At 38.4% G+C, this 15,876-nt stretch overlaps 1 protein-coding gene across 2 annotated transcripts in view; it reads right to left on the bottom strand.

Moving 5' to 3' along the window:
* The window catches only part of OTUD4 (OTU deubiquitinase 4), a 2,240,995-nt gene that overhangs the window by 1,300,078 nt on the left and 925,041 nt on the right, over positions 1-15,876 (bottom strand). For both annotated transcript variants that reach the window (XM_044062226.1, XM_044062227.1), the window contains 2 exons: positions 9,972-10,131; positions 6,529-6,595 (listed from right to left, as the gene is read on the bottom strand). In XM_044062226.1, the coding sequence (XP_043918161.1) occupies positions 6,529-6,595; positions 9,972-10,131 (227 nt within the window). The remainder of the gene's footprint in view (positions 1-6,528; positions 6,596-9,971; positions 10,132-15,876) is intronic.

Here is a 15,876-nt window from a genome sequence, read left to right as displayed (position 1 = left end):
TATGTGGGAATTTGAATATATTTTGCCTGGGGTCAGTTTATCCTTATGTTAATATTTTATTTTACAGACATTTTGTACATGATTTTTAATATGGAGAGGTCCTTTGTCTATTTTTGGTAATTTTTTGGATTTACATTCAACAACTGATTTTTTTAGTGTTTAAACATGTAATACATTTTATACAGACTGAATTTTTAGATATTCATTTGTATAAGGACACTATAAGAAGGATACAAACAACATTATTTAGAAAATTGGTTAAGAAAAATACATATTTGTATAAAAATAGTATGCACCCCCACATTTTTAAAAATATCGTTAGGAATCAGATGACCACAGTAGCAAGACTGAATACAAACAAGGAAAATATGAACAAGCAATTTAAACTTATTACTAATGATGTTATAGAAAGAGGGTATATAACACAGGAATGGATAGCAACAGCTGAAGACATTTACTCCAATAGTCAAACAGCAGTTAAACCTATTTTTTTTTTCAGAGCATCATACATCTAGGCCTGATAGTCCTAATATGGTTACACAAAATAAGGAAAGTTTTAGGTGCATTTTTACTTATGATCAACACACTAGACACATACAAAGGATTAACAAATATTGGCACATGTTAAGTTTTATTCCAAAATTTAAAGATATAACCACTAATCACCTCTCCTTTGGTTACAGAAGATCTAATACATTAAAAATATTTATGTTACAAAGAACAATAAATATTTTATTAAAAATAATACATCTAAGAAAGCTACTTATAAATGTTATAATTGTGAATTTTGTAAGTACATTTACACTGATAAAGTTATTACTCATCCTATTAAGCAAGTACTGTTTGAATTACACTGTTATGGAACATTTAATAAAGCAAATACTTATATGTCAATTTGTCAGTCCTATAAAACTTTTTATACTGGCAAAACCAACAGAAGATTAAAAGATCAAATTTGTGATCATGTATCAATTATACATCGACAAGCTGACACAAATGCATTATATAAACATATTAGAAGTACCAGCAGTTCACATCAGTTTAAACTTCTGATATTACAGACTTTAACAGAAAGCATTAGGGGAGGTGATTTTAAAAATTATACAGAAATGGCTGAGAATAAGTGGATCCTTAGGTTCAAAGCACAATTACCACTAGGTTTAAATGAAAGTTTCACTATAAAACCAGTGCTTAAGAATATACATAATAAAGTAAAATAGTTTATATACACATGTATATAATGGACAGACTCAAAAAACTCAAACTATTCTCTGTCTCATATCGCCTACTTAGAGGCGATCTCTGCTTGACTTACAAAGCCATGTCTGAACCAGCTGTGTTAGAAATGCTACATCTAAAGAAATCCCAATCCCTACGCACCACACACCCCAGAGACCTCAACCTCATTACCGCAATCAACAGAACATGCTGGAGGGACAGGCTCATAACCCAGAGACTGCCAATGCTATAGAATAGACTTCCCATACAGGTCAAGCAGAGCACCTCAGTGAAATCTTGATGAGTGGATGGGAAATAGAAAATTCACCCCGGGGATCACACCAGTGGCTCTACTCGACAGAGGCACTGGGAACTAAGGTCGGGTGGCACAATGCCAGGGTAATCCTATGGGCTAAACTTGTAAAGGCTCCAGGGCCATTAGCGCAGTACACACCTATGAACCTATGTGTATGTATATGTAATTATGTGTACACAAATAAATATTTTTAAGGTTTTACATGTAAGCTAATATTTTTTGTAATACTACAGTGTTTTAAGGAGTATTATTCTGTTTGTTTTATTAGTTAATGATATGAATGTTGGTCATATGACTTTTTACAAATTGGTTCATGTATTTAGAGCAGTTTTATTATTTGTGTAGACTGTTTGCCTAAAAAAGCATTACAGGTGAAAGTTGTGAAACTAGCAAAAATAAAGTTTGTCTTGAGAGCCGTGGCGCCAGAATACTTCTTTTTTCTTTTTACATTCTTATTTTAGTATTTGCCAGCTTTATCTAAGCGGCAGAACTTATTTTTTATTTTTATTTGTAATGAAGATGGACTAAGGCATTGTGGGTAGAGGCAAGAACTCGAGAGTTGGATTAAAAGTCTGGAGTATGCAGCAGAGTCAGATTGGAGGATCAGATCTGAACCCATGTGTTGAGGAAGAATGAAAAGGATACCATCAGATCTGAGTGTTGGGATTCTGAGAAAATACGTCTACCAGGATATAAAAAAATATGAATGTTTGCAGATACACTCTTATAGTGCCTGTTTTGCACCTAATAAAGTAATGTATTAAATCAACATGAACTGCCACTGATGATACTCTGGGATGTATAATAGCGGACATTTATGAAGTAACTGCATACTCCCCCTCTTACAGTGATTCTCATCTTTTAAAGTTGTACTAATACTCCTGCTAAAAATCTGATTTAGTTAAATTAATTACACAGCTACACTGGTAAAGATATTTTGTGTGTAAAAGGGTCTTCAACTATCCAAACTGAGAATTTCCCAGTGCAGAAAATTTATGTAGTGCATGCAGTACCATACTTACGCTTTGAAATCAGGAAAAAAATAAAACTGTAATGTGCTTCAGTAGCACAAGACCCAGTTGTAGGTGTACAAAAAATATTACAAACACCTTAAGTGTTACTACAGTCTGGTCTCACTCGAAGTGTTCCTTCACTCTGAACTGACCATGACAATCTTGCCTGATATTCTGTCCTCAGAACTGACTTTTTCCTCCAATTATACATTGTTTGTGCTTTACTGGTTTTAAAAGCTGGTAAAACACTTGGTGTTTTTTTTTTCTTTTGTAATTGGAGTAAATAAAACTCCATGCACTACACAGAGTTATGATTAGGTCTCACCAATCATAACAAATTATGCGTTCTTGGCATGGATGCCAAGAGTCACCTCTCAAGGTGAATTTCTTGGCATTCATGTCTTGAACACAACAATATGGTTACAAAAGGAGACCCAATTATAATCCTCTATTATTCTAAATACTGTCAGTATACTGATATTTCATGGAGTTCAGCAATTAGTTTTAGAAAACAACAGGGGTAATCGTAATCACCTGTTAGATTTAAAAGCAATAAACATACAACATATAACAAAATGTCTACACAGGTCCCTCTCTGGGATCTTTGATCACAACTCCATTTAATTTCATATTATAGCCTCAGCATCTCACAGCAGACATATTAAACATATAAGATTAATTATTTGACTTAAAATCATTACTAAATGGTATCAAGTGGTCAAATGAATATAATAAAGATGACAGATACTTCGGGTATTGAACTTTTTAAAATGTTCTTAAAAATGACATTGAGGCAATTTCTTTCAGAAAATTAAATATTCACTCTCATTTCCTTACTGGATGAACAATAACATTATAAAAATGTACAAGAAGTAATTGTTTTCTATTTATATGCATTGTCCAAAGTCCATAAATTGCAACACAAAAATTAGCACTAATTTGAAAACCACGATAATCAGTGAATGTGTAACTATGAAACTAAGACAGCAAAATAATCTACAAGATAAATTAACGTCAATAGAAATATTAAACATCAGCACATTTTTGCTTCACTTCTAGTTAGTGCAAAATTAATCTTTTTTTAATTGATAATGAATTTATCACTACTTTTGTATTACCCGTGATCATGTACACCTTGATTGCTCTCATTAGTATCATATTTCTTCAGATATTTCTTGTACTTTTATAATTAGTACAAACATAAACGATGGTTCACTTTGTTTAAAAAAAGACATATATGGGACCAGAAGAATGAGAGATTATTATAACATTATAAAAACCTATACTTAATACATTATTGAACAGTTAAATGGTTCACTGTTCATGGAACACATCAAATGAGAATCCAATATATTACAAAGGGTTCAGATCAGAAATAAAAAAATACTGATCTAGAAGCATTTTGAATGTTGTATTATTGATCTTATTAACATTAACACTGCGTTATAAGCCTAAGATATTTTTCAACAACTTTTTGTTAGTCAAATCTACCTTAACCAATCTTACTGAATTACATGATGAGTTATCATAAACATGTGATGAATGTCTTTCTTCTGGTATAATTTATTTAGCGATGACAAAACCTTTTGATTCCTTAGCAACTTTGACCATCTTAAAAGCTACAAAGAAAGACATTAGTATAAGGTGGCTTAAGAACTGGCTGACAGATTGTTCAAGGTGATCAGCCTTGTTCTCTTCCAGTTTATACGGGCATTCCACTGAGATCAGTTTGGGGATCTGTGTTGTTCAATATTGTTTTTCAAGCAATCTATCATAAGTGGCAGTAGGTGGAATGGCTAATCCCAGCTGGAATCTCCCCCTTGCCATGATGAATAACAAAATGTAATGCAAAACCCAATCCACCTAGAAATAGTTTTGTTTTGACCAGGCTTGCCCCTGAACTCTCAAAAGCAAAAGAAACAAACAACTGCTGAGACTGCCTAAAATCCTTAGTCCTGCTCAAATAATACAGATCTTGTTGACTCAGTAAATAAGAGCAGGACATCAAAAACAAGTTTCTTAACATCTAATCTAAATGATGGAATTATCATCATCAATTATACAAACTACATTTTCTTATGGGTCAAATCAAATGGCATCATTTTTAGTCCTGACAAATAGTATGTTGTATATTTTGGAAAGCCAATGTTTAACAACACTATGTTGTCTTTAGCTAAGGTGTAAAATATTTTTTCAAAAGACCTTGGGGTCCTACCTACTTAGAAACAATTTCACATTTGGGAGGCACATCAATACTATAATCAAACCATAAAACATTTACAAATCATATTATAAAGTCTTACCATCCAGGACACAGGTTAACAGCTCTATATAAATCTTACAGTAGACCTTTACTCAAGTATAACAATGACTTTTTGTACTCTTGTTAAGGGTCAACTTAATATCATGGAGAAAGCTCAACATAAATTTACTAAAAAATATTACGGCCTGAGAAATTGTGATATGAAGGATGCAACATTTTAAATTTGTATATTTTGTATTACCATTATTTAAGGGGTACTCATATTCTGGCATTTAAGGTATTTAATGACTCCTTCCTTCAAGTCCTATTAAAACAATGAAAAATAGTGGCTTATCCACTCTATTATAGTGATCTTAAGTTATATACAAAAAATAATGTAGGATGCGGATGAGGCAAACTTTTATAACTGTTAGGATACCAGTCCTGTGAAACAAACTCTCTCCTCATGTCAGTAAATAAAAGATTTCGATAAATTTAAAATTACTATTGGTAAACGACTTGAAGACATGGTTTTCAAAGCAGACTTAATAGAATCAGTGTTTTTCGACTGTTCTCTGACATAAAACACTTCCCCACACACTTAAGAAATTCTGATTGTTGCCTGCAAAACATCCATTACATGTGCCACGGTCAACCTGGTATACCCTTCATGTTGTTTTCTATGTAAGAGACAATTTCAATACCTACCATCATGGTACCCAGTAATTTGGAACAATTCCTGGCTAAAGGTCTAACAAATTCCATTATCTAGAGAACAACCTACAAACGTTGGTAACTGGGAAGAGGTCAACTGGAACTTCTTGACATTCACTGCAATCTCCAAAGATTAGAAGGGTTAAACATATACACCACTCTGCTGCACTGGCCAGTCCCAGGAATCTATTGCTAGAAGCCAATTGTCAAGAAGGGAAAGAACATAGACCCTATAACCCAAGGTAAGCAGGAACAGCAGACATCAACTTGAAAAATACTGTGGAGGCCATGGTTAAGACAAAAAAAGGGGTGTCTGGAGTTGGAGGTGACCAGTTCATATCCAAAAGCAAAGAAATACTTCTATTGTTTCCATATGTATAACCCTGACAATGAAATGGCTCCTGTACATGCCCCAGCTGGCCCATTCATTCTTCCATGTAGGGCTGGAGCCAGGTTCAGTCACTCCAGAGGCAGGGCAAGAACCCTACAGCCCCTTCATTTCTTATGTGAGGCAGGAACATCATCATTGCATGTCCCAGTGATGACAATCAGGAGTTAGGGAGCAACTCAGTCTGCCTGAAGTCCCCCTTCCATACCTAACCTAACCCCTTTTCTATGGCAGCTGTGAATTCCCCTATGTGCTAGTGAATGGACAGCTATTATGCCCTCCCATTCAAGTGTCATCCTGGCTCTGGGCAGTGCAGTCTCACGTAATAACCCTTATGCTACCAGATATGCTGCTCACTCCCAACACCAGTCTCCCCAATATCCTCCCCAGCTCTTCCAGCTCCAGTAGAAAATAAAATAGTAAAACATTCAAAAGAGAAAAAAAACAATGCTCAGGCACACATCAATGCAATGCACAACATCACCATACTGAAGACCGGAATGGATTAGTAACAGTCTCCATAAACAGATTATTAACATAATCGCAACACAATCCAGTGCTCACAGTACTTAGTGCTTCCCAGATTTAGAAAAAAAAAAAAAAAAACACAAGCAACTTACTGCTGAATTAAATATACCTTTGGGTTTTGATGAAAAGATGGAGACCTATAGCCACTGTTGTCATCAGTTCCTGTAGCTTCACTCCTGCAGAAATTCAAACAAAGAAAAATACAGGAATCAGCAGCTTCCTTACTTATTACTGCATAAGCAGACTGCCTATTCATACAACAAATCACCAATTTTCATCTGAATTGTATATGCTTAAAGTTCAATGTCAGGTGTACAAGTTAGATACTTCCATCTAATATGATGTAGAAGCAAAACTACTAAACAAAACCATCTACAAAACTACTCATGCACCAACACCTTTGCCCACCGGGTTCTTGGAATTTATAAATTCCAATGCCCTGGATCAACCAAGCCATAGTCCCACCAGGGGCTCCAATACCCTAGACCTAGTCATTACCAACATGGGAAATCGATGCTCCACACCTATGGTCACCCCCTCGTTGGTCAGGTCAGACCATAAGCTAATCACCCTTAACATCCACATCCCACCCCGCAAGTAAGGAAACCTCCATAAAAAACTTCTCCAAGGCCAACGTCATGCTACTCAAGTCAGAAGTTACAAACTTCATGACACCCATGCAGATGGGAACTGAAAGTTCGACTGCTGAGTCCTACACTAAGGCACTGTATGAGCACATCCACTCATGCATGAATCGTGCCATCCCAAATAGAACCAAGATGCTCTCATCCAAAAAAAGGAAGCCAATCTGGTGGTCCCCTGCCATAAACAAACTTTACAACAAAACGAAAAAACTGTTGCAGAAAAGAGGAAAATCCCAGGATGCAAAAAACTCCCTTACCAGCCTCAGTAAGAAGCTAAGATCCCTCATAAAATCCTCCAAAGCTAGTTACAAAAATAAAATTGCCAAAGATTCCAAAGACAACCACAAGGCATTCTATAACTATGTCAAGAATCTAAATGGCAATGCTCATATCTGCTCTGAGCTACAACAGAATGGCATTAAATATACTGATCCCAAGGATATTGCCAATATCCTGGCAGATCGATTCAGTGCCAACTTCACACCCCTCTCACCCCCTAAATGGCCCATCTCAATACTGGAAGATTGCCAAATTCCAGTAATAATGGCCACACAGGTAAAAAAACACACTCTCCAAAGCTAAGAATACAGCATCCATGGGACCAGATGACATCCCGGGCTGTGCGCTACATGAACTACAAAATGAACTGGCACCTCACCTAAGTGTCATGTTAATCATACTCTCACCTCAGGCTTCGTGCCCACCGAGTGGCGCACATCTACAGTTATCCCACTCCACAAGGGAGGATCCACCTTGGATCCTGGGAACTACCGCCCCATCAGTCTGACGAGCCTGATCTGCAAGGCCATGGAACGTATTATCATGGAACTTATAAACAAAGACATTGGCAACCTTAAAACACTGGACCGCACCCAGTTTGGGTTTGTGAAGGGCCGATCTTGTCTCTTGAACCTTACTGACTTCTTCGAATCAGTCTCCAGAGCCGTGGATGAGTGTAAGGCAGTCCACACAGCCTATCTGGACCTCACCAAGGCCTTTGACACCATCCCCCACTCTGGAATCATAGATAAACTTACTAAGCTTGGCATTAATTCTTACGTCACTTGATGGGTTGCCAACTGGCTTACTGACAGAACCCACACTGTAAAAGTAGCTGACTCCAAATCCATCTCCAGACAAGTGGAGTACCTCAGGGTTCAGTCCTGGGACCTCTCTTCTTTGGCATTAACTTCTCTGAAGTACAGGCCAACACTAAGGGACTCTGGCTAACAAACTTCGCAAATGACTGCAAACTGGGAGCCATTATTGAATCCCCAAATGATGTGGATACTCTACAAAAGGGCCTTACAGAAACAGATGCTTGGTGCCAGCTCCATGGGCTCAAGCTCAATGCCAAGAAATGTATAGTGATCACCATTTGGGGAAAAAACATGTACCTGTGAATTATCACATAGGTGGCAGTACACTAAACACAGAAAGTGTGATAAGAGACTTAGGGACACAGGTGGACAGTGGTCTCACCTTCAATAACCACATCGTCACAACAGCCAGGAACTCCTTCTATGTGGCACACCTCATCACTAAGGGCTTTTCATCCAGACAAAAGGAGGTCATTGTCCCACTGTACTCATCCCTCATTAGACCCATTACAGAACACAATGCCCAATTTGGTATGTACCTCTCAAGACATCTGCAACAACTGGAAAGGCCGCAGAAATACCTCACTAAAAGAATCACAGGCCTAAAGCAGATGCCCTATGCTGACCGCCTTAAACTCAAGCGATACTCTGTTGCATATTGTCTACTCCGAGGCGATCTCTGCTTAACATACAAGGCCATGTCAAACCCAGAGCTGTTGGACATGCTACACTTAAAGAAATCCCAATCCCTCAGAGCCACACGCTCCAGGGATCTAAATCTTGTCATTACAATAAACAAAACAGCTGGAGGGATAGGTTCCTGACCTAGAGACTCCCCAGACTCTGGAACAGACTGCCCATACATGTCAAGCAGAGCGCCTCTTTGGCATGGGAAGAAATAGTCAGGGAATTGTTATGGCTAGGCTTGTATAGGCCCCTAGGGCCGATAGCCTAGTACCAACCTATGAACCTAATATGATGTAGAAGCAAAACTACTAAACAAAACTTTAAAGTACTATACACATATCACAATGTTTTAAAGCCAATGCCATTTAGTAGTAACTTTACTTACCTTACCTAAAGTTCTTAAAGTAAATTTGACTATGGAAGAAAAATTGTTTACAGAAAGGCTACAATTTTGTTTTCTATCAGAGCTTATCAACACTTCCTACAACTCAAGTGTCAGTGCAATTATCATGGCAACAGGCTGTTGCTTTCCAACTACTACTATAAGCATCCTAGAACTTAATTTTGATTACTTTAGTTTTTGCTCTTCCCAATATTAAAAGATGCACTAAAATAAAATTCAATTTACTGCACATTTTATCATCGCTGTTTTACAAACAAGAACTGCATTCTTAAGATCTACTCAATACATTTTCTAATGCACTGTTCTAACAAATGTGAATGGTATTCATACACACCAGCCAGCAGAAAAACTCCTGTTGCCTTACAAATAATTTCTAAGAATTTGCCTTGAAGCAAGTACATCACTAGTTTATCGCACTGCATGGCATTCTAGGAAGCAATTTGATGCTAAATGTTCAGCTGTCATGTTTGGGTCTATGGCAGAACAGTTACTGGAATAAAGTAAATATACTGGCAAGAAAACTCACTAAAAAGATAAGCAAACGCCCATATGCCCATGTAAATACTAAACTTTTAAACTGTATCTGTGACATGCATGAACTCATGGCATAAATTTTCTAATCTTTTATAATAAGATAATATATTAGAAGAATGTAAAAGTAATCAGGGGCCAATGAACCTAAAACGTTTTCCCATAATAAGCCAGTTTTGTTACTTACCCTTCCACATCATCATCTGAATCAGAACCAGAGTCGCCACTAACGCTGGGGTTTTCTTCCAGGCCTCCATTGGTTATCCCACTACTAGCTGTCAAGTCCTCCATTAATGTACTGATATCTCTTCCAAACACTTTTTCATATAAAATTTCATAAAGGAGAGCTGAAAATGGTGAAAATCATGTTATTTTTAGCCATTGAGAGCAATCACTCTAATGCTGCTGTGAAAACTCACCAAATACAAAAGACCTTCATGAGAGACTTCTAGTAGTAGTAGACCCTTACTTTTTACACTTGTCTTGGTGGGCTCTGCCCCGCTCTGTTCGCCCTTGCTAACGCTCGGGCTCTCTCCGCTCCCCTGCCCTGCCCCGTATTTCCTCCCGCCCCCACTACCTCTACATTTATAGTAATCACAGCCACACCCACAGCTCACCGTCACATCACTTCCACCAATCACAGCTCCTCAAGTCAGATCACATTATGCCACACCAACTTGCTCCACAAAAAATATTCCAAATCACTCTTATTCCCATTAGGCATTTTTTACATCACCCACACTACTTACCCATCCACATATAGTGCAACCCTATAATTCCTATTCAGACCCTAACCTAGTACCATCTTAAACTTTATAACCATGACTATCACACAACTAAGTCTAGTTTGTCTTCTCATAATTCTTTATAACAGCACAAGTTATCACTCTATATCACTCTAGCAATATCCCTAAACTTGGTAGCACAACACTACATTATGCACTCTCATATACAGACATCACACATTATAATATCGGTCTACAATTGTTCAAGGACTACATAACGTACCAATTCACAACTAAACATATATGCTCTCATTCCTACTCAAAAAAAAACACAATACTTTCTCACACTCCTCACCAAACTCCAACATCTGTATCACTATTTTAACACCAGGCTCACCATAAGTGGGGACATCCACCCCAACCCAGGCCCAAATCCACCCTGTCCAACACAGAAACCTGGCTAAATAAAAACATAGCTAACTCAGAAGTTCTCCCTACCGGCTACAATATCATTAGACAAGACAGACCACTTCATAAAGGGGGTGGAACTGCCTTACTGTACAAGTAAAACTTAATTGTACGTCAATTACCAAACTCCTACCCCTCCCCCAATAATTGGGACATACTTACCTCTCAACTTCAACTTCACCCTAAAAAGGTCATAACCACAATTGTGATCTATATTCCACCTAGTAAAACACCTGCTAGCCTTGAAGACTTCTTATCATGGTGTTCTTCCACATACTCACAAGAAACCCTTATTCTGGGGGATTTCAACCTAGACTGGTTCACCTGCATGTCAGAACCACCAAGTAATCTAATAAATCTCCATGGCTACCAGCAGCTAGATCAAATTCCAACTAGATGTGATAAAAAATCTAAAAAGGAATCCATCCTTGACTGGGTCCTAACAACCCCACATTGTACCCCCACGCAAGCAGTCTCCCAGACACCTTAAGTGACCACAACATAATATACTTTATATGTAGTAGAACAAGCATATGCAAAACCACTAACTATATATCCACTAGAAACACAAAACAATTATCTCCTGAGGTCCTCAATACTTTACTCTGTAACTGTGACTGGACCCCTTTAAAAACCCTCCCACTTGACCAGGCTGTAGCATATTTCAACAACCTAGACACTGTCGCTCCATTGCGCAAAATCAAGGTTAGAACCTCTACAAACCCCTGGCTCAGTAAAGAAACCAAACAAATCCTCAAGTCCAGAGATGCTGCCTGGCTTTACTATAAAAAAAAAGAGAGAAACACAAAGCCTAACTAAGTACCAAGAACTGCACAACCGTGCAAAAAAATGCATTAGGCTGGACAAAAAATCCTACTTTACTGACATTACAAACTAAATACCAACACAACCCCCCAAAATTTTGGAAAAATGTAAACCAGCTACTAAAACTCACCCAAAAGGCTACCCCCAAACCAACCACCCCTGACACTAAAGTTTCCATCGAAACACAATTCATCTCTCACTTTGTGAACTCAATTCTATCCTTAGTATCACAGGACAGTTCCTTCCTCATTAGCCCCCCCCCCCCCAACACAAATAACACTAATACAAGCTTTACCCTCAAAACAGTTTCCACCACTTCAATCAAAAGCATGCTCTCCAAACTAAAAACCTCCTCAACAGCAGCCGACCTACTCCCCAGCTATTTCTTGAAACTCACAGCAGATGCCATTGCTATCCCAATCTCCACTCTCATAAACAGATCAATTGTTGAAAACTATCTGCCCAAACTGTGGACAATATCCTATGTTACACCCATACATAAAGGTGGGACCTCCACTGAACTTAATAACTACAGACCCATTGCTGTACTCTCCCCCATGGCCAAAATCCTAGAAAAATGCATCCATACCCAGATGCTAAAATATCTCCTAGACAGCAACATCCTGTCACGTACTCAGTATGGTTTCAGACCTGCCAATAGTACCACTACAGCCTTCCTCTGCTTCACAGACACAGTAAACAGTCTCAAAAATGAAGGCCTGCAGGTGTCAACTCTTTTTTGGATATGTCCAAAGCATTTGACACAGTCTCGCACCAAATCCTGCCAAACAAACTAAACCAGTATCACCTATCAAATTCCACTCTTACCTGGTTCCAAAGCTACTTAACTGACAGGTACCAAGCTGTGAAATGGGAAAATTCTCTCTCTCCTCAGCTGCCCATAACTATAGGAGTCCCACAGGGTTCTATCTTAGGACCACTACTATTAACAATCTTCACAAAGGACCTCCATACCTTCACACAGCATGCATCTATCATTCAGTATGCAGATTACATTACCTTAATCTGTGCTGCACAAAAACATTCCCACCCTCCTGCAAAGGACTCAACTAGCATTCTCTGATGTTGAAAACTACCTAACCAAAGCCCAACTTATCCTCAATCCAAAGGAAACTCAGCTTATGATTATAAACGGTTCTAACAAAAACACTGATAACAGTCAATTCACTATCTACTCCACAAATGCTACTACAATCGCTCCAGTGGCACAGGCTAAGCTACTGGGAAAAAACATAGACTCCCACCTAAAATTTGATAGTCATCTCAACTTAACTATTAAAAAAGTACATGCCAAACTTGGATCACTCTACCATACCAAACCATTTCTTACCAACAACACAAGATCATGCTCGCTCCCAACTTCTATCCACCCTACTCTATGCATCTCCCATTCTGACTAATTTCAACAAAACTGAACTAAGCAAAATGGAATCCTGCTATAACAGAATTGCCCACTTTGCTGCAAATTGCTCATATAGAACTCATCACTGTACTGCTTTGAGACAGCTCCACTGGCTTGAACTGCCCAACCTAACCTACAATAAGCTCTGTCTTTGTCATTTTTTCTATTACCTCCCCAATAAGTGTCCTGCCCTCAAACACCTAGTACATCATCACTCAGCCAAAAGGCCTCTTAGATCATCAAGCAAGCTACTACTAGAAATCACCAACAGCTACAATAGCTTTGGAGATGCACTATATAGTAGTTCAGTGGCTAAAAAATGGAACTCTGTCCCCACTAGCATTCAAAACACATCATCCAAAGCCTCCTTTAAAGACCTCATCAGGCAACATTTCAAGCAAAGTCGGCAGTGCCATGACTGCTACCCCAGTCTAGTGAAAGCAGATAAGGTACACATACTAAACCTAGAGTACTTGATTAAGATTGAAAACTATTCTCACAAACACTGGCTAATCTACAATGTATGTACTGTATCTGTGTACTATATGTATTCCACCTATGTTCCAAATTTCAGCTGTACACCACAAATATATTAAGTACCTTTATTTTTAAATATTTTTTGTTTGTTCTCTCTACTGTAACTGCTGATGTGCTGCATACCACTGTAAAAACATGTCTTTTGCAATTTGTGTGTGTACTTATAACCTCTAAATGTATCTGTAATTTTTCTATGTGGAGTTTTCTCCCCGGGCCTCTGCTGAAAAAGGGCCTTTTCGGCTCAGTCAGACATCCCCGGTTAACAAATGTAAAATAAAATAAAAAATAAAAATTAATGGAAGTATTTTCAATGGGTAGTTCCTAAAGCAAACATTTCTATACCGTATAACCCAACCACCCCTAACCATACTAGGAAAAGTCCAGAGAGTCTCCTGATGACAAAACATTACTCGAATGGCCCATGTACTCTAAAAGCTTTTAACAAGTGATTCAATTCCAGCCTAAACAAGATGAACAGTTGTAAGTTTGGACAAAGTCTTTACCCTAACCAGATAAAAATAGCAATATATGAAAACATCAAAAGTACAATCCAGATTCACTCCTTTGTCTTTAGACAATGAAGAGCCAATGTCTCTCAAATCAAGGGGTCTCCCCTCCTTCTCCTGAAGGGCCCGATTCCAGATGCAAAAGGTTTATCTGGGTCAGGAAGAAAAGCTCGACAGAAACTGAAAAAAAATGAGCCAGTTTATTACAATCTTGAGAAGTAAGTGGGGCTGGACTAGGAGATGGAGACCCAACAAGGGTCAGCCTCTGCTTGGCAAAGATCTGGACCTCAGCGTGCATTTTAGGTCTGTGAGCAGTCATCAGTGTCCTAGCAACCCAAGTGGATGGGGGAAGTGTTCCAGAAAAGCATCTTCCAAGTAGGAGTGCTGATGTCCTTCTCTGCAATCTGCAAAGGTAAACAACTACCTCCTTGATTAATGAGTAAGCAATACTCAATGGTAAATGTCTCACCATAAAATTGCAAAGCTGTTTTGTTTGGCAGGATGTATTAATTGTTAAAGTGGCAGCCTTCAAAGGAGCTGTGCCAGAGGTCTCAGCCAAGGTAGATTTCAAGACAAGGGATGGTCAAGCACTTCTGTGGAACAGAAATCCTCGGAGCTAGAATCCCTAGTGTAGCTGACCGAGTCCCTGGGATACCTGGACTTCTTATGCTTCTTTTAAGAAAGTTGTCTAGGTTGCCACCATCTGATAATATGGTAGACTCTGTCACGTATGTGTCAATACACATTTTACTCAAGGAGGTCTGGATGCCAGTATGTCTTCTACAAAAAGTCTTGGATCTAAACTCCTTACAAATTTTGAAAGCATGGACATTGTGTCCCAACTAAAAAATGTCCTTCAAAGAACTACGCCTTTTGCAGGCACATTTTCCTAAGTGCAAGATATTTTCTAAAGTTGATCTTATCAGGAATCTGCAATCCTGAAATGCCTGGCAAGACATGAAGCAACAAGAGTTTGGAAACAGTAAACTATACTATACATCACCCCTAAAGCAAGCACATTAGCTTTCACTTTTTTTCCTTAAACAGTAAAAAACTGTCTAATGCACAAATTTTGATAGACTTCGCCACAAAGCAAGACAACATCTTAAAAGATTTTTCACAGAAAGCTACCAAGAAAGTACAGTTGTGTAAGAACTTACCACAAAAGGGGATGTCCTACTGATCACTGTTGCAATAATTCAACACTTATGGATTGATCTTGCCGAGGTAACCTGATGTCTGTCATGAGTACCAAAGCCAAAACCTTTCATGTGTGCTCATATATCCAGCACATGACATTAGCCCACTGGTGTAGCGGTACACAGACATAGTGCAACATCCTCAGACTAAGACAGGACATCATTGGGAAACCTGAGTGAATAAAGCAAAGAAAAAAAACAAGGTCAGCTCAAAGGAGGGGAGAAGCAACCCCCTCCCCCAGCCCAAGTCCACAAGGTACAGAGATAAGCACAGGAAAGGAAGGAAGGAGGAAGGCATGCAATACTGCAGCAATAATCATTAGGACATCTACAGTTATACTAAGTTCTTGCACAGCTGCATTGTGTCCCTCCTGAAATCACTGTTGCAGTATTCCAATATTGATGGGTG

This window comes from Protopterus annectens, chromosome 2.part1 (genome assembly GCF_019279795.1).
Source record: "Protopterus annectens isolate FY-2018-M chromosome 2.part1, PAN1.0, whole genome shotgun sequence".
NCBI lineage: Eukaryota > Metazoa > Chordata > Ceratodontiformes > Protopteridae > Protopterus > Protopterus annectens.
This window is presented reverse-complemented; position numbering and strand designations above follow the sequence as displayed.